Raw genomic sequence first — 27,730 nt, 5'->3', positions numbered from 1 at the left:
CATGAGTCTCCACAGGGTACAACTCATCCCGTCCTCCAGAGGTGAGGTGAGAATGCTTTTGGAAACTGAGGGCACCAGGGCGACCATGGAATAGTTTACAGTTGGCAACTGTGTGCTCTTAATGTACAGAGCCTCTGTCATGCGCTTTGTTTGTTTTTGTTTTTACAATGCTAGGAATCAAGGCTTCAGGAGTGCTAGGCAGATGTTCTACCACTGAACTACTCTTCATCCCCTTTTCTTTTATTTTTAGATAGGTTCTCACTAAGTTAGCTAGGGTGGCCTCGGACTTGGCAATCCTCCTGTAGTAGCCGCCTGAGTAACTGGAATTATAGAAGTGTACCACTGCACTCAGTCAGCTGTGAGCTTTTGTTTTGTCTTCAAATTCTTGTTCTGGGATACTGGGAGGACTCAAGCTTCTTGGGAATGGGGATCGATCCATCTGGGTCACCGCTGTACCCCGGTGCCTCAGTTCTGTGCAGTAGGCATGGGGCATCACCTGCGTACCTCACCCGTTGCAAAGGTTGAGGTAAGAAGATGAATGCAGAAGCCCTGTGAGGAAATGAAAGACATCAGATGAGGCGAGCAGGTTGCTCCTCTTTCTTACGTGTCTACAGCCGTTGGCTGGGCACTCCCGTCCTAAATTCTGTGCACAGGTGATGCCTGTGGACCATGAACTACAGGTGTGGGTGAATGCTTCTCTCTGGCTGGACCCCAGGGCATCCCCAAGGGTAGTGTAGGGTGAGTAGCTGGCCCTGGTGGGTGTGTCTGCCCTAGAATGTTCGGGGTGGGTGGGGGCGGGCTTCACTCTTGCTGTTTTGCTGGCTTTTTTCCTTAACCAGTATTACTTTGGACATAATCCAGCTGTGTGGGTAGACCTAAGTGGAGTCCCATTCATCATGTCCAGGACTTAGATGAGATTTGAAAGAGCTTCCTGAACAACCCAGGTGGGTCCGTGAAGCGCCCAGCAGTATGGGAGGCTTTTCCTGGCAGAGTCAGCACCTTCCCCTATGCCAAGGCAGCCTGCTGGTTCTGATATCTGAGGTTCAGTACATTTATTTTTCCTGAATTACAAAAGCGGCACTCTATTTATGTATATTTTACACTATACACAGGTACTGTGTATGCAAATGTACATGTGGCTTTATGTGCATTTGTGTATATTTATCTTTTATCACTAAATCCAAACCATACGTATGGTCCTTAGTTGGCTGGGCTTTTCCTTACTCAGCACTTAACATGGAGCTCGCCCTGCTGCTGTGTGTGTAATGCACCCACATCCCTCCTAGTCAGGAGTGCTGAGGGCAGGGTGTTGTAGAAAATATAAAAACACCCAATAAAGCTTATTACTAAATTAGCCTATAATTATTACAGCGATATTTTCTAACCCGCTATCAAAATCAGTAAAGAGACAGACACCTGTTGTATTTTAGAATAGCCTCATGTTACCTGGGACTGGGCAGACATTAACCCTCTAAACTATCCTGATCACGCCCAGCCCCCATCCCAGGCTGTCTGTTTTAGTCATTTCTATCTGGGCTACCTCCCTCCATCCACGCTGATCCAGCCATGTGCATTTCTCCACGTTAACCCTCCACGTTGACCTCTTCCTCCTCCTGTACTTGTCTACTCTCTCTCTCTCTCTCTCTCTCTGCCTCGTGGTCCCCAGACTCCGGAGCCTTTGAACTTCCAACTCCACGTCTCTCTCTTCTGTCAAACCCCGAAGCTTCACCATTCTTTAAATTAACCAATCAACTTGAAATAGGTAGAGTAGGGTTTACACAACATAGACAGGGGTACGCGAGAATGTGGCGGTCTGGGTGGCAACCAGATCTTGAGGGCCAGAAGTTAGCATCAGAATTTATAGCACCAGACCAACCCTCCACAGAGGAGCTATTGATTGACAGGTGCTTGGGGGAAGCCCCAGCTGTCGGACCAGCCTTACTTGAGTTCTTACCTCGTCTTTTGTGTTTCCCATCTCATCCACCACATATTCTTCCTGAGCTCTGTCGTGTGCTGGTCACCAGCAGGACCTTGCCTCTTCTCGTTTGATTTGAGTTCCGGATCTAGATACTTTGAACCTTTTATAACCAATGTGTAAGAAAGCTCAGTGTGTTCCCAGCGCCCAGGAGAGCCTGTGAGACCAGAGGCCTTTCCGTGTGAACTCCAAGCCTGGCTTGGCTAAGCAGAGCTTTTTTTCGGGGTCCAGTTGTGTTGTGGGTAGGTGAAAACACCTGTCTGCTTCCTAGGTAGCTTCTGACTAGGTGCTATGACTGTTAGTTAGTTTTCCTGTTTTTGCTGGTGTTCATAAATGTCATTTTTTTCTTTTAATTTTATTTATTTTTATTTTATGTGCATTATATGTCTACAGGTGTCAGATTTTGGAGTTACAGACAGTTGTGAGCTGCCATGTGGGTGCTGGGAATTGAACCCCGGGTCCTCTGGAAGAATAGTCAGTGCTCCCAACCACTGAGCCATCTCTCCAGCCCGTTTATAAATGTCTTGTTTCCAGTTGGTTCTTTATTTTCTGTGTGTGTGTGTGTGTGTGTGTGTGTGTGTGTGTGTGTGTGTGTGTGAGAGAGAGAGAGAGAGAGAGAGAGAGAGAGAGAGAGAGAGAGAGAGGGAGAGAGAGAGAGAGAGAATCCACAGTGCATGTATGGAGATCAGAGGATTAAGAGTCCGTTTTTCTCCTTCCACCGAGTGCATTTCAGGGATTGAACGCAGGTCTCCAGGCTTGGTAGCGAGCAAACACCTTTACCTGCTGAGCCATCTGACAGCCCTACTTCTCCCAAGGCTTGACTGACCTATCTTTTCTGCCAGGAAAGCTTAACAAGGTGCAGCTACCAAGGATGGGATCACTTGTGTATCTCCAATCCTGGGGCCACCAGCATGCTGCTAGTCTTCTGAGAGGCTCCTAGAAATGATAACAAAGGAGCCAGTTGAAAAACCGAGCTTCTGAGAAGGGTGTTTGAACAAGCACACACATACATGCCCACACGTGCCCATTGCCACACGGAGCTTCCTCCATTCTGGAAACACCGCCTGCCCTTGGAGGCTGAGTTGGGTCTGTCTACTTCTCAGGGAGAACAAGTCTGAGCTGGTACGATTAGGCTTCACACACGTTTTACACAGTTCTCTCCAGTTGTCCCGGCAAAGCACTGACCACATTTTCTGTGGCCTCCGGATTCCCTTTCACGACCAACTGAGAAGCTTTAGCCAAATTAAATAGACTATGTGCCCAGCTGGCTTGCACAGTACATTTCCCAAGTTTCCAGTGCCTGCAGATTCGGAGTTAGAGTGACATTGCAGGGGCCTCTTGGTTACGGTCTTCTCGAAGGAACTAATCCAGTTGAGAGACAGCCCGGTCAAGCAGACAGACATTTATTTAGCAAAGGATGGACTGCGGCAAAGGAGGGCAACAGCGTGGTAGCTTCTTCACTGTAGATGTTAGTAAGTTTTTCACGAATGTTTGAGTTGAGTGGCATGCTCGTGGGGTACCCTAAACACCTCCTGAATCACAGTTGGCCATCCCTCCCCTAAAGCACACAGGGTCAGGCGTGTGTGTCAAATTCCCAGTGTAAGTGATCGTACGGAGACGCTTGCAGAAGCAGATCTGCGTTCTGGTGCATATGGGGGGAACACTCTAGTGCCTTCGCTTCCGGTGTAGCGGGAACCACCTGTCTGCAGCTGCCGGAATACTTCAGTGCAGAGGAGCAGCCTGACCTCAGGAGACACAGCTACCAAATGCAGCTGGAGACGTCGGCTACCTGTTTTCCAAGGCCTTTGTGGGTGTGTTCAGAGCCCCCCAGGATTGATCCCTTGGCTGTGGGTTGCGGTGTTTCCCCTTCAGTGCTGAAATGTTCCGCTATACTTTAGCATGAGACTTTAGCATGAAAGTTACGGCTAGAGTTTTACAACACTATGTATGTCAAACTACACAAACAGGGGCAGGGCTTTTAGGGCCACCTCCTCAAACTCCCTGCTAGCTCTCCCACTCATCTCAATCCTCTAAATAGTAATTGTGGGGAGTTTCCTTATTTTTTTAAAAGACTTATTTATTTATTATTATGTTTTATTGTTATTATTATACAGCGCTCTGCCTGCCTGTATGCCTGTAGGCCAGAAGAGGGCAGCAGATCCCATTACAGATGGTTGCGAGCCACCATGTGGTTGCTGGGAATTAAACCCAGAACCTCTGGATGTACAGTGGTGCTCTTAACCGCTGAGCCATCTCTCCAGCCCCCTTACAGTTATTATATTCTTCATTTGCCGAACAAACAACCCAGAGCTTGAGTTGGTCACGTGGTTTACTGAATTAAGGCCACACAGTTGCTCGGTGGTGTGCTTGGGAGTGGCTGTGTGTGTATGAGCAGTCTGTGTTTGGACTATCAGGTATTCATGCTCCCTTCTGAGTGGTTTTTGTGGGATTCTATCTGCCTCATCGCTTGGGATTGTTTACTAAGGCTCATTGCTCTCTGTTAGCTAAGACGTGGGCATCGGACCCAAGGTGGACCAGTCGGAGCCACCTTCCTGCAATTTAAGCCACGAACTGAGGGCTGAGACATCCAATAAACGGCTGGAGCTCACAATTCTCTCTCCATATCAGAGTCCTCAGCTCCATGGCTTTGTTATAAATTCCTTTTTTTTTTTTGCCTTGGCCATCCAGAATCAGATTCTGTCTCTCTCAGCTACGTTCGATTTATCACTGGCTGGAGCTGGATCTGAGGGACGCCCCACGCCCACACCATCTGTGCTCTCTCCCTTGGTCGCTTGCTTCTCTCACTATTGAACCCTCCCGACCTCTACGCATAGCAGCTTACATCTGAAAACAGGACTCACTTCATAAGCCCAGCAGGTTCCGGGTGCTGGGAACCTTGAGTAAAATATGCCACCATCTGTATGATTTTACTCATAGGTGTCTGCCCAGAACATTCTGGCAGTCTGGCTTGTCAGTGCCAGCTCTGTGTTCATGGACCGCGGCTCCCGACCGTCTGTCCCTTAATCACCTCACTGTCTATGATGAATCTAGGTATTTGGTTATGCTGGAATCCATCTTTACTTTGCTTGCAGAATGATGTGGCAAAGCAAATGACTTGTCCAAACCCAGCACGGGCGGATTAAAGTGAAATTTCCTGTCAGTCATTCCCTCAAAAGTTACCCATCTAGCTGAGTTGTTGTCTTGGGCAGAAGGAAAGAGGACCCCTCTGTGTGTGTGTGTGTGTGTGTGTGTGTGTGTGTGTGTGTGTGTGTGTGTATGCGTATGCGCTCTCATGTGTGTGTGTGGGTGTTGGCCAGGATGGCTTTTGTTGACAAGGCTGTCTGAATTTGTCATTCAGTGGAGTATTTCAGTGAACAGAAATCCAGTATGTGGCATTTTTTAAAAATACACACAAATTCATCAAAGCCTTACTCACATGAGATGCAAACAAATGAGACTGGTCTGCTGAGAGCTCAGTTTTGTTTCTGGAAGGGTTCCCTCTCTCTCCGGGGACAGCAGATGGTCTTTTGGACTAGACACATGAGGCTAATCTTGCCTGAAGCAGGGCTTTTGGCTAAAGCCATGGTCTTAGCCTGGTCTTGAGGGACTAGGGAGGGATAAAAGGCAGACCGTGGGGAGCTCCTGGGCTCCACGCTCGTGGTGAACACACCAGTGAAAAGCTAAGGCTTATGTCATGGCGAATCTCCCATTTCTAGCAGAAGGTGGGGCTACTGTGAGAATCCTGCACCCTCGCCCGTGTTCTTTTATTGTGGACATGTGTTCCCAAGGTCCTGGTCACTGGCACGTTGGGAACTGAAAAACTAGTATTCTAAGGAGTCTAGACTAGATAGGTACAGATGAATCCCCTTCCTAGTTAGCAGTGCTTATGAACCAACTCCTTTTTTTTTTTTTTTTTGGTAAAGTTTAAAAAATTATTTATTTATTGCTTATGAGCGCTTTATCTGCAGAAGAGGGCATCAGGTCACATAATAGATGGTTGCGAGCCACCGTGTGGTTGCTGGGAATTGAACTCAGGACCTCTGGAAAAGCAGTCAGCACTCTTAACCACTGAGCCATCTCTCCAGCCCTATGAGCCATCTCTCCAGCCCTATGAGCCAACTCTTAATAGTCTGGTGGGAGAACCTTAGCTATCCAGGGCCAGGTGTTTTAGTCTCTTGGCTAAGGGCAGTGCTTAAGGAAGACAAGAACAGGCATTTCATTGCTGCTGTGAATGGCTAGTGACTGGGTTAAGCAGCTTAAGCTCCCTGCTGAAGATGAAGTACTGTGTTCTCTAATTTTTCATCCAGTTCAGATTAGAGCATTATATGGTCCCTGTAGGAAATGTCAATTAGATGTGCCATCTTTTCTATCAAAGGGCTAAATGAGACAATTAGTAGGGCTGGGCATGGTGGTGTATGCTTTTAATCCCACCTCTCAGAGGTAGAGGCAGGCAGATCTCTTGAGTTGAGGCCAGCCTGGCCTTAAGCAACAACAAAAGAATTTAATAAAGGCATCACCTTGTTGCTGTTAATTTAAAGATGGGGTCTAATTAATGTTTATTATTAGCCCTATAATTATTATGATGGTCTTTTCTAATCCACTATCAATCAATAAAAACACAGACACGTGTTATATTTTTTAAAATAGCCTTGCTTCACCTGGGGCAGGGCAGATATTAATCCCTTAAACTCCCTCCCATATCTCCCTGCCGCTATCCCATGCCATCTGTTTCTAATAATTTCTACCAAGCTGCCTCCCATCCATAATCCCAAATACTTGCTAATGTTCTTCATTTGGGCCGAATCCCCCATCCATGCTGGCCATGTGCTTCTTTCTCCACCTCACCCATGGTGGCAGCCTCCTTCCTTCTCTTCCTCTGCTGTCTCTCCCAAGATCCTCTCTGTCCTCAAAGCCCAGGAACCTTAGCCACGCCTATCCCATTTGCCCTGCCCAGGTGTGTTCGCTTTTTATTGGTCCAACAGGAGTAAGTTTTTAGGCAAGGTTATAAACATCATTTCAGGGTGTGTGAGTCTGCTCATTTGGGCAACAACCAGACCAACACCCAACACCACCTGCTAAAAATCCCCCCTTGGTCAACAGTTTTCTAAGACAGAAGTGTGCGCTCCATGTTGCTAATGCCCTCAAAAGTTATGGCTTGTCTGCTAGGCTTAGAGTTAGCCAGGAGCAGGATGTGAGGCCAGATGTGTGCCCACCCAGAGTGAAGCGCAGGACCCATTTGCACTAGGAGCAAAAGCCCAGCAGGACGCAGGGTGTGCTCAGGTGTGCTTGCCTGGTGGATTTAAAGCCGCTGTGCAGCCCTCTGCATAAATAAAATACTCTGTGCCGCTGAAACACTTTGCGTTGTATGGCTGTTTTCTTGGGACCCCAGACCCCTGTCTAACAAAGCCCCTTGGATTCTCACCAGTAAATCTGAGCAAAATGTAGCCAGTTATTGGTATGTTAAAAAACCCTTTGTTTAATAAAAACACCATATTTCAGTTATATGCAAACACACTGACATGTCACAGATACTTTTGTATTCATTGTGTGTGTGTTTCATGTCGTATCGGTGTGGCTCCTGATCGTAGATTATTTTGTTAAATTTAACAAGTAAAACTAAGCCACAAATGTAGGGAAAGAAGCCTACATTTAGAGTTTATGGTTTTCCCTTTACCTGACTCTTGTCTGGGGACAGTTCCTGAAGCATGTCACTGGAGTTACTTACTTAGTTTAGAGCATTGTGGATGTGTGTGTGTGTGTCTGGGACTTGAACCTCAAGCCTAAGGCATGCCAGGTAAGTAAAAGCTTTACAGCTGAGCCACATCCCCAACTCTAAGAAATGTTTTTAAGCTGCACTAAGACAGCTGGGGAGCCCTGCAGGCCCGGGTTTCCATGGGTTTCCATGGCTAGGGCAGTGTGTCATTTCCGTCTTTCTTCTCATCCACATGCCCCACTGTGATACTGAGTGTTCTCCAAATATTGCCTTGCTCTGGTGGATGAATTGTCTTGCGCAATTAGATGGTCGTCCTGCCTTGTTTGCCTTGTAGAGAATCCCATGATCACAGGACAGACTGTTAGAAAGACAGGGCTGTTAGTAATCGTTCCTTTGGACTTTTCCTGATACTGTACAAATGAGGGAGATCAGCAAGGATAGTACTGTGGCTGGCATTCCCCAAACCCCAGTGTCACATTTACAAGTTCACTTACACAGCTTAATTGTTCTCCATGATAGACTTTCTATAATAAGAACATAAAATTTATGTTCTATAATAAGGACATAAAATTCACAAGGTGACAGTTTGGGATTTGAGCTTTGATCTTCTTGTTGCCTAGCTCATAGCCTTGCAAAGTAGCTTCCTCTGGTCCAGCTGTGTCTGCTGGGAGTTGGTCTGGTGTGCTGAGCAATCAGGTGCTGAATTCTGTGCCCCGAGATCTGGTTATAGGCATGGGCTTTGTAATGGGTTTTTGAAAAATCCCCTGTGTCAATGCTGTGTAAAGAATGCTGCCCTAAATCTCTGATTGGTGGGTAAAGAAGCTGTCCAGCCTGTAGCTGGGTGAGAGGGGACAGGAGGCCAAGGTAGGGACTATGAGCTAGGGAGGGAGGACAAGGACGAAGAGGGAGAGAAAGGATGCTGCCAGGTCAGGCCTGGCCTGATGGAGCAGAAGCATCCCAGGCAGGACCAGTATGGCAAGTAATTCGGGACGCGTGGCTGGGAAGTAGCCAGACTAGCATGGAGAGTTTGAATCAGTATCTGCCCAGTTCTGGTGCTTGAAGCTTAATAATAAATCTCTAGGTCTCTGTCTCATTATTTGGGAGCTGGAACAAGTGATTAGAAAAGCTCCCCCCTCCACTTATACCATATCTTTACATGTGTCATTTGTGAAACAGGCCTGTTCTCCACCGGGCAGGCTGGTTGTAGATTGTTGTAGTCGTTTTGGTTTGGTTTTTGTACACCCCCTGCCTAATTTATGCAGTGCTGGGGATTGAACCCAGGGCTCTGTGCATGCTAGGCAAGCACTGTACCAACTGAGCTACATCCTCAGCCCATAGTTCTGAAGATGACATGTACATGGACCTAGGCTGGTGTCTGACACATAACTGAATGTTCCACAAATGCTGGCTGTTGTACTTTCCATATAGAAGCATGTGTCTGTGCATGGGTGTGCACATGCATGCTCGCATGCACATGTGTGTATATGTATGTGTATGTTATACTTAATGTGTTCAATGTCTTGTGTTTTTATATATGTATACATACATACATGCACACACACATATTATACTTTTGTGTTTACCTACATGGTAAATACAACCTTTGTATATCCTGGTAAACATATGTCCTGAAATTTGATGGGGTTTTAACAAAATGCAGCATCATTTCTCTTTCTGATACATATTTATGACAAATTAATTTTCTCCCCTTTTCCATTCTGAAGTGTGTGGAGTCTCAGCTGTGTAATTATTTGTGCTCTGCTAGTAGAAAGCAGGCACCTCTCGTGGGACTACAGCAGTGGGACTTGAGCGGGCACCCCACCCAGCTGCTTTATTCTTGGGCACAGACTGTTGGCGGACGGACTGCAGAAATTCTCACCCTTGGATATGTTTTTAAGCCCCTGGGAAACTGAACAGGGAGTAAAGAGCGAATTTTTAAAGCTGCTATCAGCCTCCTCTGATTAACTTGCTCTCTGCTCCTGGGAGACAGTGTGGAAAGAACGCAAACAAGGCCAGCAGCCCCAGCAGTGTCATTCTAGTGGCCCACAGTGGCCTGCAGCGCTTTGATGCACACAGTTCCTCGTAAGGACCACAAGGCCCAATGAGCGTGGTGTCCTCAAGCCCTGCCCACCCCAGACTGCCCCCTTCCGGGCCCTGAGTGGTCCTCTGAGCAGGTGTGCAGGCTGGCAGCTGTTGCAGTAGAAACCTCATTGGAATGCACAGCTAGGATGCAAGAGTGACGGGCACTCCTTGTTACTTGTGCTATTGAGAAAGACCCGGGCCCTTTATGTTCCAAGGCCTTGAGTTGCCAGTAGTGCCCAGGGTTGCAGAAGCAACAGGACAAGCTTTTCATCCCCCTCTCTCTGCATCTTGGCTTTAGTAGGCATCCTGGGGCCTCTGAGCACAAGGAGATGCTCACAGCATTTCTTGCTGGTGGCGGGGGGTGGGGTGGGGGTGGGGGTGGGGCTGTGGAAACTTCCTTTCTGGGTGGTGGCATGAAAGAGGCTTAGATGTTGAGAGATACTAGCAAGAGTGGTATAGTTGGGAGTTGGGGCTGTTTTTTCAATGGAGATGGTTTTTGGCTTCTGGTAGATTCTAGGTTCCCAGTAGAACTGGCCCATTGGATGTGGGCAGTGATAAGCAACAGTGGGGACCTCAGGCTGCTGGGTACCTAGGGATACTTCAGAAAGAGGCAAGTTGGTTCTTTGTGTCTTGTCATGGTTGTCCCTGATGCTTTTGGTATGGCAAGGAAGATGGTTCCTAGCGCTACATCCCAGGCCTAGCAAGCTGATCCAAACATTCATTCCTCTTTACTGTTTTCATCTCTGTGACTTCCCTGTGTTTTCAACTCTTTTTTATTTTTTATTTTTTTGAGAGAGGGTTTGACTGTGTAGCCTTGACTGTCCTAGACTGACTTTGTAGACTAGGCTGGCCTTGAACTCACAGCCACCTGCCTGCCTCTGCCTCCCGAGTGCTGGGATTAAAGGTGTACGCCACCACACCTGGCATGTTTTCAACTCTTAAACTTCACTTACCAAGTTCCTTCCAAGTACGAAACGTAAATTTTTCCCATAGACAAAAGCTAAGGCTTTTAACATTAATATGTGAGGATAGCAGCAGCAGCAGCAGCAGCAGCAGCAGCGTTTTCCCTATTGAGTTTCTGAGGACTAAGTATTTACTAGTGAAATCTAATACAAAGTTGGCCTTAGCTTGTTGGGTCCCCTCAGAAGCAACTCTGATGTTTTGTTGATTTCTTTGAGGCCCTTCAGGGCCCTAGCATTGTAGGTGACAAGGTCCTTAGGGGGACTGTGGACAATCTTTGGCACTGATAAAATGAGTCTCTCACACAAGGAAGTTGTTTTTATTGATTTAAGTTAACTTTTGAGGCAGGGTCTCAGGTAGTTCAGGTTGGCTCCAAACATGGTACACAATTGACGATGACCTTGAACTTCTGATCCTCCTGCCTTGACCTCTTAAGTGCTGGGACTGTAAGCTCAGACCACTATGCCTCGTTTATGTAGTGTTGAACCTGTGGTTCCCTGCGTGTTAGACAATAACTCATCCGAGTGTACCGTGTCTCTAGCCCTTGATGTAGACGTTCTAAAGGGAACTCATCAAACGGCTTCTTTCCTCAGTTCTAGTGGATGGCAGTGTTGCTTGCTGGTACTCTGCTGGCAAGCTGATAGTCTTTAGAAGAGGTGACATCTTCCAGGGTCACTGGTCCTATGACCCTGTGGAGCATCTCACGGTATTGGAGGAGCCTCATGTTTAGTGACACCCGTGTGATCCAGTGCACCGAATCCTGACATGGCATGTTCTGTTTCCTCCTGCGTCGTGACCTGATTGTTAATCTTCACTCGTCCTGATCTGCAGTCCTATGTGTCCACCCTCTTGGTAACTAGCCTTCTCCTTCCTTGTCAGTCATCAGTTGGCATTTGGGTGCATTGAAATTAGTTGTTCGGAGGTGGGAGTCAGCATGGTGCTGCTCTCCATAGTGAATGCCCTCACAGGTAAGGTTCGCCTTGGTTCCGTTGTCACCTTGAGCTGGTGAACCGCTGCCCTCTGTTTGGTAGGCAGCAGGAGAACTTACAACTGGCATCCCCTTGCCTCTGGCTGAGATCAAGGAGCTTGGGCGCCGTTGGCAGAGTTTCTGGTGCCCAGGCAGGGCTTGTGCACTGACTTCTTGTTACTAAGAGAAACTTGCCGCAGTAGGCTTTTGGCCCAGGTCTCTGTGAGAAGAGGCTTCGTTGCAGGTAGACTTCCTAGGGACCACCGAGGGCCAGCGCTGCTTCACTGAGGAGTGGCTGGCCACACCCTCCACTGGCAGGCTTTCTGGCTCTCCCTCATTCATGCTGCAGATGGTCATTTACTGCCTTACATTTTAGGCTCCTGGGGATCATGGAAAAAACAAGGCCAGTCACCTGCATGGTAATCTCAGCTCACTAGAAGAGACCAGTAAACATCTAGACGCACAGGGGCGGCAGGGAGTGGGGAGACCAGCAGGCTGGGGTGGGGAGAGAGTGAACGCAGATTGAGTTGATGAGATGAGGATGGTGAACAAAAAAAACTGTCTCTCTTATCTGTTAGACTGACTCCATGCCTGATAGTGTGCACACCAGTTTTTATCCAAAGAGCTCACTGTGTGTCAATTTGTCACTAAGGTAGACATGTGTCTTTCCGAGTAGAGCTGCGTTCAAAGAGTATGTCATTTGATCTCAATGCCGGTGTCCGGATTCACCCCAGTTCCTGGGGTTATGCTTTGAGGTGACCTTCACAGCTAGCTCCCAACGGTTGAATTGCATGTATGCGCCCCCCCCCCGCGCCCCGTGCCCCCCCCCCCAAATCTGCTTGTTGCAGAGTCAGAAGGCCACCCACCCATGCCTTCTCAGCAGAATCTCCTCAGCACTGTCTCACCTATATATGCCTTACCTCTCTCCGCCAGGAGTTCCGACTCTGAGGAAGCCTTTGAGACGCCGGAGTCAACGACCCCTGTCAAAGCTCCACCAGCCCCTCCCCCACCACCCCCTGAAGTCACCCCAGAGCCTGAGGTCATCGCTCCACCTGTCCCAGAAGAACCAGGTAACAAAATCTCAAGGGCCACCGGCTCCAGGGGACAGAGTTGGCTCTTGGGCAGTCCACAGCCCATAGCTACCGGGGGTGGGCGGGGCTTTCTCTTGGCTGTGCTTTGTGCTTCACTGGTTTCTATGAAGTCTGTGGGTAGACAGGTGAGGTGGGTTGTGTGTGCTGTGTGTGTCCTAGAAACACTTCTGTAGCTTTGAGTTCTCTGGTCACTTTATTTGCAGGCTTGGGGTGGGGTCAGCTTGTTTCACTCTGTACTTGTGTCCTAAGGGGCTGGGGGAGTGATGTCAGCACAGTCGGTGCCAGGTGTGACCCCTTGGCACTTCCGGCTAGTAGGAGAGAAGAGCACCTTCAAGAGCAGTTTAGATGTGGTGATTGGTGAGCGGGGGAGGGTCAGACCAGATCCCAGGCCACCCGCCCACATGGATGGTGTTCTGTCTGCTTCGCTGTTACACCAGAGGAGACGGAACCACTTCTAACGGGAGGTTTAACATAAAGCCCGCAGAGAGACACAGCCTGCTAGAGATGGCCCTGCAGGAACCCAATGGTTTTGTCCTCAGAGCTGGATAGCACTAACCACACTCTGGCCTTCTTAAGGAGGCCTCAGCCCACCCCAGTGGCAAGTATACAGAGCCAGTCCTCTCTAGACCAGGCTCTCGATCTTCTTGATGCTGCAATCCTTTATACTACAGTTCCTCATGTTGTGACCCTCCAACCATAGAATTATTTTCATTGCTACTTTATAGCTGTCATTTTGCTGCTGTTAGGAATCATAAGGTAAATATCTGACATGCGACCCCTGTGAAAATGTTCTTTGACCCCCCCCCCCCAAACGGGTTGTAACACACAGGTTGAGGACTGCTGCTTTGGACTAGGTGCTGGATGCTGTGGGCTGTCGCTCCCATGGTCCACCTCTTCTCCTGTCCTAGCCTGTCCTGTCCCAATGGCCGGCTTTGTCTAAAGAGGGACCAAGAGTAGACTTGGGACCCACGGGCGGGCTGAGCATTCATAGCTTGGCTGGAGGCATCCTCAGCAGGCATGGAGCTGAGCGTGGAGGAAGGCAGGATTAGGGCTGGGCTTACCTCGCCCTGGCCAGGAAGTGAGTGCCTTGTAACTTAAAGTAACATTTTGGTCCTGATGTTGATGTTGTGGTCCTTCGCCGAGGGCTGACCTGTACTGCCTCTACTGTGCTTCTCCTTCTCTGCGCTCCTCCAGAGAGCAGTTTGCAGGTCTGAGACTCTCATGCCCCTTCCTCCTTTGTTTTGCGTCATAACGAACAGAAAAAAAAAGGTACTTTCCATGTCACTTTTACAAACTCATCCCTTGTTTTTAATGGAAAGTAGCTGAACCACAGCACTTTGCAGGTTCATAGCTCAAACACGTCATTAAGACAGGTACAGAGAAGATCGCTTTTGTGATCCTTGGTGCATCTTCCAGGGTCCCCTGCCCGGTGCTCTTAACTGCTCCGGGGACCCGTTACCACCACTAAGCCATCTGTCCTGCCCCATGTTAGGCTTTAGACAGGTGCATAGTTATGCCACATAAAACATGGGACAGAACCTCTGCTCTCTCTGCTTGGAATCAGGTGCTCAGTGATCCGTATCTGGCCACCATACACTGATTCAAAGTGGAGGCAACAGGCGGTTACTTGGGAGGACGCTGGACACCATAATCCGGAAGGATGTTATAGTGCCTCACCCTCACCCCTATTTCATCGTATACAACTTCCTTTAAGATAGTCTCACGTCTAAGAATGGCTGTCCCAGCTGATAGAAAACACAGACAGGCGACAGCGCATCTGTTCTGCGCAGACACCTGCCTGGTGCTGTGGATTTACTTTTTATGATTGTCTTTGTGTTTTTAGGTTGTGCGGCCTCATTAATTTTGTACTTTGCTGTTGCTTCTTCCCTGGCTTGCTAAGATCCAAAAGAGCCTCAGGTAGCAGCTAAGGACCGCTTGGTCCCTCGTATACAGTTTTTCCCATGACAGAAAGAATGCCGTAAGTCATTATTGGGATAAGTGGAGACACTTGCTGTCTTCATCCTTTGGAACTTATCCTAGCCTCGACTCTCCTTCAGGCTTTCACCCAGTTAACTCTGTTCATTCTCCCATGTATACAAAGCTGTCTTCAGAGCAGCCAAAGTCAGACCCGTTTTCTTCTGCGCCGTGCTTGAGGCGAGCAGACAAGAGAGCTGCACGAAGCATCAAGTGGTTCAGATGGTCCCCATCAGGACAGACGTGGGTTTCTCTGTTGTGGAGAATGACTTCGGAGCGCTCCGAAGTCCGTAAGAGACTCTGAATTGGTGCCTGGGTCAGGCACACTAGACGCATATTGCAGTGCAGCCACTGGGTTGGGAAAAACCCGCAGTTCTGGCCGTGATGCCTCGGAACCTCATCGTTCCGAGTGTGAAGCGTAGCCCACATTGCAGATGAGTTGAATCCAGTCTAAAAAAAAAAAATAAAGCAACAGAATAAGATGGAAGCCCAGCACACTGGCGGCCAGATGTAAACAAAAAGCCAGACTCCAGCCTCTCGGTCTATCTCATGGTGGGGTGCAGACTGTAAGGGAGTAGTAGTTGCCTCAGGACAGTGATGGCAGCGCCAGCCACACCCTGACTTCTTTTGCAGCAAAGCAGAGGGTCATCTCCATTCTTAAAAAAAACGAACACACACAACCCCACCTCTTAATTAAGTGACAGTTCAAAAAAGAGTGAACATTAGAGAGGCTTAGGAGATGATAACCTGTGTTTCGAGGGGTGGAGATGTTAATTGCCACTGAGTCACAGGCCCTCAGAACCCTTGATTACGCCCCCTTGGAGTCTTTGATCAGGGACTTTACACAGCTTCTTTGAAAATCACAGTGAGCCTGTCAGTGTGGAGATTACAGTCAGGAGACCAGAGCTGGCGACTGTGTCTGCGTAATGTATCCACCTCCTCGGCTTGGGCTGTGCAAAAGACCATCTGATTTGGTGCATGTGTAGGAAGATGCCCCCGCCGCCCTCTTCTATCCATTCTGCAGACCCGCAGAGGCACTGTAAAGACATGAGAAGGCACTGTCCTCCTTGCGTGGGTCACCCTGGGAAGAGAAGGGTTTGTTCTGAAAACCATGGGAAAGAAAGGGCAGGAGAGGAAAATCTATTGTTTATAGTTTTCCTCTACAGAGTGCCTGGAATGTCACTAAAGGAGCCCGGGGGACCACAGGAAATAATAGACAGGCCCTTTGAGTGTGAGTACGAACATGGCTTTTCCTCCTGGAAACCTCTTTTACAAAGCAGTCACTTGCTGAATGCTGGGTCCTCTGAGCGTGTTTGTGTTCCATGGCACATCAGGACAGGATGCTGAGTGCCCGCCTTGTCCCCATCCAAGGAGCTCAGTTTCCCTGTGTATAAACGAAGGCAGCAGCCTGTAAGCTTGGAAATCACTGCCCTCTAGCCTCTGTGGAACACTTGGCCACGTTATCACTGCGGGATGTAATTAACTTTCACCTGATTAAATAATAGCCTTGGCTTATGTACCTTCCCTGTGTTAGGCTTGTAGTAGGGCCTTTGTCTGCTTCATGTCCCTCTTGGATGAGAGCGAATTATCCCTTGTTTGAACAGCTTCCCCTTCCTTTGAGGTCACAGACCTTCCCTGTCCTGCAGCATGTGAGGGCCTCTGGGATAGGAGCTGTAGCTTCCCCGGCTCTCCCGTGCAGCTTGTCTGTGCAGGGCCTACCACGTTTGAGCTCCTGGGCTGCTGCTGTGCTTCTTGGTGCAGAGGTGCTGAGTCGTTGCCGTGCCCGCTGGCACTCAGCCTTGGGGCCGAGCAGCTCCGTCAGCGGGTCCCTGAGAGCTGCAGCTCGAGCTGAGCCCTGCAGGATGGTCAGGTGGCAGGAAGTAGATGGCCAGCCAGGTGCACACAGTGGGAGAACTGAGGTGAGTTCCTTGCCTGTCCTTTCTGGAACATCCTTCTCACGGTGACAAAGCTTGTCTACTCATTCTTGCTGGGGCCCTCATAGCCTGGAGAAGGGCCCTGTGAGGCTCATGATGGTGAGTGGAGCTGCCCAGTGCCCTATGTGCCTGTACATTTCGTCCTGCTTGGAAGAGGTGGCCGCTGGGTCTCTGGTTTTGGACTATACATCTCTCGCCGTAAGCTGCCAGCAATGCTCCTGTCATCACTGGGTCCACCACAGAAGGTTTGTTTCTATACATACTAGCATTTGCTTTTCCTTCCTCTGAAAAAAAAAAAAAAACCCAAGCATGACTCGAAGCTCCCTGGTACTGAGGTGTCCCTCTTGGGGTGCAGAACTGGGGGCAGGTGTCACGGGCAGGCTCTGAGGGGCTGTGGCTGTTATTTCCTGGCATTGCCTGTGCCCTATGGATGGGCCTTCTATTCCATCCTCAAGAGAACTCTCGCTTACAGCGGCAGCAGATTCATGGACTAACCTTCCCAGAATGCTCAACCTCAGACAGCCCACCCAGGGACAGAGCAGCTGGGGACAGCTCTGGTTCTGGACGCTGACGTTGAGATCGGGTTTACAAGCAGCACCGTGCTGTGTCCTCACGTGGCACACGGAACAGACAGTCTCCCCCTAGCTATCCATCCCATTCCTGAACATTCCGCTGTAACTTAATTACCTTCCAGAGGTCATGCCTTGAGAGTGAGATTCCTGCATGGGAATTTCAAAGGTCAAAGGTGTTTAGGCTGAGGACACAAGTTGAGGACCAGGGCTGTTCAGAGTTGGGCCTGGCTTCTACAGGCACTGGGCCAGCTGGCTTTCCTGCTCTTCCTGCTGTGATCGCTCCAGGTTTCTGGAACAGGGGAAGCTGTCGGGGGACTCTGATGTGTCAGCACACACACACACGTTGCCTGTGTTTTAAGGGGAAGGACTCACGCGGGAGCCATGTTCACACTGCCCTTGGAAACTTGGGCGTGAGTACCAAGGATCTGGCCACGCCCTGGCCCTCTAGACACCTATTTACTTCTCTTTGCGACCCTACTGGAGAGTCATGAAGCAGCTGCTTACCCACAGTCATCCTATCAACCCTGGCGTCTCCACAAGGGATGCCCTGGTCTCCCAGGTAGGCACTCAGCCCACGGTGCCACAGGAAGGACGGGCAGTGTTGTCCTGTTTGCTCACTGTCTTAGTTAGGGTTTCTGTTGCTGTGATCATGAGTGGAAGTCAGAGCAGGAACCTGGGGCCACAGGAACTGAAGCAGAGGCTGTGGAGGAATCCTGGTCACTGGGTTGCTCCTTGTGGCTCGCTAGGCCATTTTCATACCACCAGCAGCCCAGGGGTGGTACTGGCCACAGTGACCTGGGCTCCCCAATGTCAATCATCAATTGAGAAAATGCCGCCCCCCCCCCCCCCATAGCGCGCCAGTCTTATGGAGGCATTTTCTTGGCTAAGATTCCCTCTTCCCAGATATGTCTAGGGTGTGTGTCAGGTTGACAGACACCAAGCCATCATCGTAACAGTGGGACGGTGGTGGTGTCTTGAGAGGTGTCCTGGGATGTGTTACAGTAAGCGAGGCTAAAGAGCTTTGCTGAAGGACACTGAACCAATATGTTACAGTCTTTCAATCACTTCTTCAATCCTGAACCCTGGCACTGCCTTCTCTGAGCTGAGTCATCCTGGTGGCCTGTCACCTTGCTGCTATCTTCAGCTTATCAATGGGGCACTTAAAAATATATATATACATTTCTTTAGACGTTCTTGTTGTTTTTTATAAGTATTTTGCATGTGTGTGTGTGTATGCGCACTCGGGCACCATGTGCTTGCCTAGTGTCCAAGGAGGTCATAAGAGAGGGTCAGATCCCCCTAGAACTGGAGTTATGGATGATTGTGAGACACCTTGTGGGTGCTAGGAACCAATCTTGGGTCCTCTGCAGGAGCAACACATACTCGTAACCACCCTGTTAGCTCTCTGGCTTCTGAAGGAAGCACTCCTATGCAGTTTCGTTTCCTGCTCATGGTAACGTTTGAAGGAGAAGGATGGAAGGTACTAACATCTTGGAAATGATAACAGAATCTGAAAGGGTTGATGAGCTAGTGGCTCCGCCTAGAGCCTACCAGCGTAGACCATGGCATACTGGGTAGGCAGCCCATGGGAGAAGAGACCAAACGGGATGTTTGTTGTGCCTACAGTAGAGCTGGGACCCAGCCTTAGCTGCCCATGTCCCAGCTCAGTGACCACCTTCTAGCAGGACCTTCACCACAGAAGTGCTCCTGGATTCCTGTAGCTGATGCCATTTGTACAACGCTGTCATCTTCCCGCGTGCCATGTCGCTTAGCTTCTCACAGAGTGGACCTTAATGAGAAAAGTCTGTTTTTCATAGAATTTCTCACACTTCATTGTCACTAGTACCAAAGCCTTAATCTCTGGTAAACCTCTGGGACTCGAGGGAGTTCTGGGACGTGACCTGCTAGAGCAAGATGGACCCCTGGGAGCAGTGTCTGGAGCCCTCTTCCTCAGGTCGGGGTTCTTAAGACTCAGCCAGGTTTTCCAGAAAGAAGGTGCCTAGCCAGGGGCCTCTGCCACTCCTGCTTGGCCCATTTTGTGTTTAGTTTCTTCAGCCTTGTGTTTTTGGGCCTCATTGAAGGAGGGCAGTGGACACTGTTGACCTCCCCTGTCTGATCAGCCTCACCCTCCAAGGGAGATCTCCACAGGGAGTCGATCAGCCTTAATACTAATTCTGTCCTGTCTGAGTTCACCTGCAACCCTGAGGCCACTGCATGGCCAGATGCTAAAGGATTGCCTTACAGGATGAAACAGGGGTGTTAAGATTAAAAAGTGGGGCTAAAGAGATGGCTCAGAGGTTAAGGGCACTGGCTGCTCTTGCAGAGGACCTGAGTTCAATTCTCAGCACCCACATGGGAGCAGACAACTGTCTGTAGCTTCAGTCCCAGGGAACCCATACATGAAGGCAAGATACTCCACCCCCCCTTTTTTTCCAAGATTTATTTATTATTATGTATACAGTATACACCTGCAGACCAGAAGAGGACATCAGATCACATCATAGATGGTTGTGAGCCACCATGTGGTAGATGGGAATTGAACTCAGGAACTCTGGAAGAGCAGTCAGTGCTCTTAACCACTGAGCCATCTCTCCAGCCCCCCCCCCCTTTTTTTTTCAAGACAAGGTTTCTCTGTGTAGCCTTGACTGTCCTAGACTTGCTTTGTAGACCAGGCTGGCCTTGAACTCACAGTGATCCACCTGCCTCTGCCTCCTGAGTGCTGGGATTAAAGGCATGTATCACCACGCCCAGCTGACACTGTTATTTTTTATTAAAAAGAAGAAGAAGAAGAAGAAGCAGCAGCAGCAGCCCCAGGCTTCCCTGACCAGGACACTCACTTGTGACACCTGTTAAAATGGACATTCAAAGCCTTGCCTCTATTTAGAAGCGGTGGACTGATCAGTGGGTGGGTAAATGGGAAGTCTAGGTTTTGATGAGGGTCCCAGATGTGTCTTAGGCTAGACAAGTTTTAAGAAGTCTTGAATTCATCATAAGCTTGCAGTGGGTTACCTACAACTATTGGTACAATGCCACAAGAGGACCAAGTAATGCGCTATTGATCTCCATTAGCCTGCCTAAAAGGGAGACCGTTCCCGTCTCCGAGTACTTAAACGGTCAGCTGTGCCTCCTGGGGCTTGATTTATTGGTCAGCTGAGAATCTGAACATGTGGGGATGCCAAGGCTTCATCTAGCCTTTGCATCTCTGCCGGGAGAGAACTCACAGTGCAGGAGGCCATCTCAAGTGTCACTTGGGAAACACTCCGGCAAGGCTAAGAAATGTGGCCTCCGGTGAAGGTAGGGAGACAGACAGGTGGGTGACATCACTTGTCAGGGCACTGTTTCTCTCCTCTAATCCCCTCTTTTTTCTGAATACATCTGCTTAGCTTAGGCTGTGGTGCCCAGCTCTGATGTTACAGACGGAATTGCATACCTGTTAACATCTGCACGCTGGGGTCCTCATTCCTGATATGTGATGTGTTGGAGATTCAAGGCCTTTCAGGTGCCAACTAAGGTTCTGTGGGGTCTTAGGGTGGGGCCCTGTGACACGAGGAGACCTCAAGGATACATTTGCTCAGAGGAGAGGTCATGTGAGGACACGCCAGACCTGACCTCCTGAAAGAAGGTCACAGGAGAGGCTAGACTGGCTGACACCTCCATTGTGAACTTCCAGCCTTGGAACGCAGAACAGCAGGAAACACATTTCCGCTGTTGAAGCTGCCCAGTCTTGGCTTTTGGTGAGGGCAGCAGAGCTGATTAGCATAGCTAGGAAACCTCTGGCAACTCTTTATAGGCGCACAGATGCTGACTCGCCCCAGGATTGAGCTGGAATCTAGAGTGAGGGGTGCAGTGCAGGGGTCATGCTGACGTGGGTGGGATGGTGTGTGGTCCCATCTTTCCCTCCCTCTGTATTCAAGGTATACCCTATAGTGACCGACATCGCGGGCACCCCAGGTTTGGGATGAATGAAGTCTTTATGCAGATCAATGGGGCTATGCAAAAATCTAGTGGGAGCCTAGTAAGACATGCTTGCCTTGTAAATCATGGCTTGCCCATGGCAGTGACATGGAGAGGCCATCACAACCTTATGATGGACCATAGGGAGCCATCTGCTCTGAGAACCACCCTGCAGAATAGCAGCTCCCAAACATGGACAAGTGTTAGTCCAGGGGACAGGAGGCAGCGTCTGGAGAAATTTTGTCACAACTTGGATCGAAGGTGCTACTGGCATCTAGTGGGACAATGCTAAAAATGAGGCAAAACATCTTTGGCTGATACACTGAACAAGATGCCCCCAAGCATCCTTTGGGCTGACGATAAGAAACTGCAGTAAGACTGGGTTTCTTTGCCCATGCTTTAACTAGGGAAAGCCAGCCTAAGTAGACAGGAAAACAAAGCAGATGTTAAGCTGACTATCTGCTGACTCTTGCATGATGCCTGGAAAACTGCTGACATTTGAAGGCAGCCAAGGCGGAGAACAGCTTGGAAAGGAAGGTTGGCAATGGAGGGTCTGTCGACAGAAGCGAGGGAATGGCTGAGCCCCCGCCCCCCTGCTCCCCCTGCTCCCCCTGCTCCCCCTGCTCCCCCCCACTGCCAAAGCCCATGTGACAGCACCTGGGAGCCCCTCAGTATCTCTGGTCTTCTGCCTTCTGAGTTGAGTCAAGTACTCAGGAGCAACCACAAGGCCAGAAGACCAGGTTGCTGCTGACCAGAAAAGAAGCTGTTCTTGAAGGCCCAGGGGCCTCAGAAAAGAAGGGAAGTGATCTCAGAAGGAAGAAAGGCCAGACACCTGTTCTGAGACGAGACGGAAGCAATTCTGTTGGGTGGTAATAGGAAATAATTTGGGGCAAAGAGCTAGGACCAGAGGCTGCAAATGCTTAGGACGTGTATGCTTAGTGGAGGAGGAGTTAGTGGGGAGGGGGAAAGGCCTGGAGCCAGCACTGGCTTCTAGACTTACAGGTAGGCTTCCCCAGTGTGCTTGCAGTACAAAGGATGTTTATTAAGCTTCAGAGAAAAAAAACTTTAGCCGGCTGGAAACAGAGCTAAGCAAGCTGCTTTCTGAACCTGAGGCTTGTCTTCTTGTGCTGTTCTCTCCCACTTTATCAGCCCGGGGACCCTTCCACCTCCCCCCAACCCCCCAGGCTCACCCCCACCCCCACCCCATCCCCAACAGCAGAGAGCATGGGCAACTCAGCATGCAGGGAATGGGCTGTTTCTACAGAAAACAGAGTCGCCTGTTAGAGTCTGCCTTTCCCACTCAAAGGACAGGACAGCCAATTGGGAAGTAAAAATTCAGGACACCCCGGTCAGTTGAGTCTCATGTGACACCTAACCTTAGAAGCCTTTCATTTATCTGGAGTGCAGGTATAATGGCTTCCTGGACCTCCTGGACTTCAGACTGCCTGGCAAGAAGGGGTTAATGCGTTATGACACCTGCCAGCCAGTCAGTTCTGTGCAGCCTTTCCTGGTTCATGTTCTGCCTTCTGCAGATTACGGTCCAGGGGTTTCCATTTGCTAGCCCAACAGCTAGGAACCCAGAAATCCATGCAAGGGCTGGTAGGGTTCTTGGAAGCAGTGGGGGCAGTGAGGTCACTGGGCATCCTTAGGCTGACATTTGGAGTCCCTGAGCATGTTGGAAGATAAGGAGCAGTCTCATTGGCTGGCAGCGTGGGAGGAGCTAAAGAGCTGGGAGAAGAGGACTGAGAACAGACAAGAGGCCAAAGTGAGAGAGACGTGTTAGTGGGAGAGGAGGGTCTAGGTCACGTCTGGAGGCGCAGGTGGCAAGCTCAGTCCTGCTCAGCTATTTGAGCTCCTTACCCTACAGCCTTGCACATTCTTCCCCGTGTCTAAGCAGTCAGAAACAGGATTGGCTGTGACCACGTTTAATTTCTACACCAAAGGTTTACTATCTTTTGCTTGGCTTCAGCCACATCAGCCTCATCATTATTTTTATAATACCCCAGGGGTACTCCTACCCCAGGGCCTTGGCACATATGCCCCTTTCTGTCTGGGATGATTCCTCTCTGTTTTGTGAACTTTCTGGTGAGATACGAACAAACCAGATAGAGCACTAGTGACAAGAGTAAAAGCACCATGCCACCAGAGGCCAGCCTGGCCTTACTCACCGAGTGTGGGTAACCCCCAAAACAGCCAGGCCACAGAGAGTCACCTCAGCACTGGATGACACTTTCTCCATAGCTACAAAGATAGAGTTGTCCCTTCAGCTCGCATCCTGCACTCTACCGTGAGCCCACGCGTAGGAAGGCGTGATGGGACTCTTAGGTGCGAGGTCTGGTGACCCTTCCCAACCCCTTCCTTCAGACCCCTTCGAGGTCTAGTGACCGTCCCCAACCCCTTCAGCGTGAGGGACTATCATCAGGCCTGATCTTGAGAGTCTCTTGCAAGTAAGTACTTGAGGATGCTTTGGTGGCCATGGTAATTAATGGCTGCCAGGCTGGGAGGACAAGCCCCTTTACCTTTTTCTGTCTGTTGCTCAGATTCCCGGCATGGCCCCCTGGTCAGGGTGAGGCACTTGGCGAGTGAACCGTGGGGCTTTTCCTTAATCAGCTACCTGTTTCCCACTGTGCTGATGAGGTAACCTAGGGCAAACCTATCCAAGGTCTGGAGCCAGTGATGCAACGAAACCAGGATCTGTGGGGCGCCCTCTTTGGAGTTCATCAGCCTCTGCTCTGTAGAGTGGGGATCTGGCACGGCAGGAGAAGTGTTCCCCGGGTCTTTAAGTGATGGCCTTGTCTCTGTTCCCCTCAGGATGCAGTGCCGAGCCGGTTGTGGTTCCTGATGGCCCTCGCAGTGACTCCGTGGAAGGAAGCCCGTTCCGTCCTTCACACTCGTCCTCGGCGGTGTTCGATGAAGACAAGCCGATAGCCAGCAGTGGGACTTACAACTTAGACTTCGACAGCATTGAGTTGGTAGATAACGTTCAGAGCTTGGAGCCGTGCTCCGCTGAGTATAAGGGTCAGGAGGGTAAGGTGAGTGCACGGAGAAAATCCACCGAGTCTGTGCCACCCTCCAAGTCCACGCTGTCCCGCTCGCTCAGCCTGCAGGCCGGTGACTTTGATGGGGCTTCTTGCCCAGGCAGCCCTGAAGCCGGAGCCCTTGGCACAGATGCGTGCAGCACAGGATCCAACAGTGCTTCCAGCACCCTTAAGCGAACTAAAAAAACGCGGCCGCCTTCCTTAAAAAAGAAACAGGCCACCAAGAAACCCACAGAAACCCCTCCAGTGAAGGAGACGCAGCAGGAGCCAGGTGAAGAGAGCCCAGTCCCCAGTGAGGAGCACTTGGTGGTGCCAGAGACAAAGACGGAGTTGGCCACACCTGAGGGCGCTGGTTGCACCTTGTCAGAGGAGACGCCCTTGGAGTCTGCTGCTGTGCCCACAGCTACCTGTCCTCTGACTTTGGAGAGTGCAGAAGACATTAGCCCTCTGGTTTCTGGAGGTGGCCCAGTGCAGAACTCACCCCCTGTGGGGAGGAAATCAGTGCCTCTTACCACAGCCCCCGAGGCAGTGGAGGTGACTGTAGCAGATAGTGGTGGGCAGGAGGACTTGCCTGCCAAAGGGCTCTCAGTGAGGCTGGAGTTTGACTACTCTGAGGACAAGGGTAATTGGGACAGTCAGCAGGACAGTGTCCCTCCCACCAAAAAGATTGGCAAGAAGCCAGTTGCCAAAATGCCCCTAAGGAGGCCAAAGATGAAAAAGACGCCCGAGAAACTCGACAACACCCCTGCCTCACCTCCAAGGTCCCCTACTGAACCCAATGACATCCCTATTGCTAAAGGTACCTACACCTTTGATATAGACAAGTGGGATGACCCCAATTTTAACCCCTTTTCCTCCACCTCAAAAATGCAAGAGTCTCCCAAGCTGCCCCAACAGTCGTACAGCTTTGATCCCGAGGCCTGTGAAGAGTCCCTTGACCCCTTTAAGACATCCTCTAAGACCCCCAGCTCACCTTCTAAATCCCCAGCCTCTTTTGAGATTCCAGCCAGCACCATCGAAGTGGACGGGGATGGGTTGAATAAGCCCGCCAAGAAGAAGAAGACCCCCCTGAAGACGTAAGTTTTCAAGGAGGGAGGTGGCAAGGATTCAAAATGGGTGTCCGTGCCTGTGACCCTTTAGTCCTGTGCCTGGAAAACCCCCCAGCTGCCCTGCATCCTGCCCCCTGTTGCTGTACTGACATCATCCTTGTGGCTGTTTCTCCAAGCAGGCAGAATACACGTTCCTTTCTCTATGCAGCCTGGGTGGTATCATCTTCCCATCCCGGAATCCAAAAAGTCCTTCATGTTTTGCCTTAATAAGTCAGTGGCTTAAAGCTTGATGCTTAGCCAATGGTGACCTTTCAACTGCAGGGGAGTATGGGAAGTTCCATAGAAAAGGAGCAGGCCTGGCCACCTTCCTGTTGGTGGCTGACCTCTTGCCTGCTTAGCATATGGAAGTCTCTATAGTTCCAGAAGAGATTGGTGCAACCTGGATGGGGAAACAGATGCTGCGGTCCCTAGGAAGAATGACTCTTGTCCACAAACAGTTGCCCAAGACGTTGCCCCTAGACACTTTGTGTTGGTGCCCTGGCACTCACCCTGAGTAGCCTAACTTTGTCGGCCCTAAGTCCATTCCTATAACCTGAGGACCATATGCAGGGTTGCTGCAGACATCCTGGCTCTCTTGGCAAGTGCTAACTGTAATTTAATCAGGGGCCCAGGGCAGTGGACTGAGCTCTGGGTCTGCTTGACTTGGATAAGACAGGGAGACACATCTGCATCACATATTTGAGAGTCACTCAGGTTCCCTGGGAAGGTGTTCTTTGGCAAGCAGGCCTTGGCCTTGGCTTGCTCTACCACCGACTTACATGCTATTCTGTCTCCATGGAAGTTTTAGAGCTCTGTTCCTCAGTCAGACCCTTCTTAGAGATTCTATAAGACCCATATTAGAAATATATATAATTTTTATTGAGAATAGATTTTTCATACAATATATTCTGATCATAGCTGCCCCTCTCCCAACTCCTTCCAGATCCTCCCTACCTCCCCACTCACCTTAATCCACATAGAACTTTATATTTTAAAGTGGAATAATAATAATACACAGAAATGCCTGCACTTCAAAGCCATCACTTCTCGTTCTCGGAAAGTGAGTCACCGGGTAGCCATACCCTTCTTCTTCTGTACATCCCCCTAGTCGCTCTCTCCTTGGACGGTTGGGGAAGCTGAGCCTGCATCCTGGTCTCATCCTTTGTACATGTGGTTCTACTGATTTGGAAGACTCTACTATGCAGAAGCTCTTAGGTACCGGCCCTCCTGGTGGCCAGAAGCTGGAGAGGAAGCTGTATCCCAGCAACCCCTTCCCAGAAGGCTACATACACTGTTGCATCCTGGAGCAGAATCCTCTTTGGATGGCTGCCACCTCCTAACCCACTAGTGCCCAGTGTCTGCAGATGTATCTTTTTGTCAGTTCCTCTGTCTGTCTCTCTTCTTTGTCTTCTTGTCTTAGGATGGTTGAAGATGTGATGTCTGTGTGTTCTCTGTTGTAAGTAAATTTAATGTAATCTGCCTCTTGCACCCAGTAGCGGGCCTTCTGCCTTGTTTCTGCTTGCAACCCCTTTCCCTTCCTTCTCTGCGGTGGCTGCTGCGTTTCTGTGTAGTTTGGAAATGACGGGTGTAGGCCCCCCTGCCCCCCCCCCTGTGGTCCCCCTGCCCCCCCTGTGGTCCCCCTGCCCCCCCTGTGGCCTGCCCCCCCTCCCCCCCAACTGCTTGGCTGTGAGAACCGGATCAGCCAACAGCTGCCTGCTTGTTGAGAATGGAACCCTTCCCTTGCTTTTTTTTTTTTCTTTACATCTTCGTCTAAAATCCATACATTGCTTTTTAGCTTCTCATTCCATTCTTTTGTTTTAAGTTGGGCTGCTGGGTGATTGCTTGTTTGCAGTAGCAGGACACTTCCTTATCAGTCACTGCAGGAAGCCTGGCCAGAGACCGCTAAGGCTGGCTGCCTCTTGTTACATTGTGAAGCACCACCATCCTGGAGGCCAGGCTGAGGTCCATTGCCAGAGGGCCTTGGGTCACGTTCCTGGCCACTTAGGTCTAGGCTGGATGTTAACATGCCTAACCTATGCTTTTTCAGGCATCAATGTAACTGGCCACCTATATGCCTCTGGTCCTCTGTATCTAGGGCCCAGGCAGGGCTCAGGGCCCTGCATCTATGTGCCTTCTCCCTGCCCTTACAGGGGAAGCTGACCTGGACCCAGGCTTCTGGCAGCACCTGCCTCCCCTCCCCCCAATAGCATGGGGTCCCCCAATTCTGTCCTACCCAGGCAGCTTCTTTAGTATTTTCAAGTCATTTAGCAACTACAAAAACATTATATATTTATATGCATGAATAAATATATGCCTTATGTTGGGGCTGGACTGGTTTTTTTGTTGTTGTTTTTTTTTGTTTTTGTTGTTTTTTGTTTTTTG

General features: G+C 49.9%; 1 protein-coding gene across 20 annotated transcripts in view; it reads left to right on the top strand.

Moving 5' to 3' along the window:
• TACC2 (transforming acidic coiled-coil containing protein 2) overlaps nucleotides 1-27,730 on the top strand; it is a 217,279-nt gene that overhangs the window by 157,459 nt on the left and 32,090 nt on the right. For 12 of the 20 annotated variants that reach the window (XM_084772662.1, XM_084772666.1, XM_084772668.1 and 9 more), the window contains 3 exons: nucleotides 12,631-12,767; nucleotides 24,034-25,336; nucleotides 26,769-26,804. In XM_084772662.1, coding sequence (XP_084628788.1) covers nucleotides 12,631-12,767; nucleotides 24,034-25,336; nucleotides 26,769-26,804 — 1,476 coding nt within the window. The remainder of the gene's footprint in view (nucleotides 1-12,630; nucleotides 12,768-24,033; nucleotides 25,337-26,768; nucleotides 26,805-27,730) is intronic. The other 8 variants (XM_084772665.1, XM_084772664.1, XM_084772663.1 and 5 more) reach the window with 1 other exon arrangement.

The sequence above is a fragment of the Acomys minous genome, assembly GCF_964271855.1.
Source record: "Acomys minous genome assembly, chromosome: 2".
In the NCBI taxonomy this organism is placed as follows: domain Eukaryota; kingdom Metazoa; phylum Chordata; class Mammalia; order Rodentia; family Muridae; genus Acomys; species Acomys minous.
Note: the sequence above shows the minus strand (reverse complement) of the source record. Positions and strands in the feature narration are given on the sequence as shown.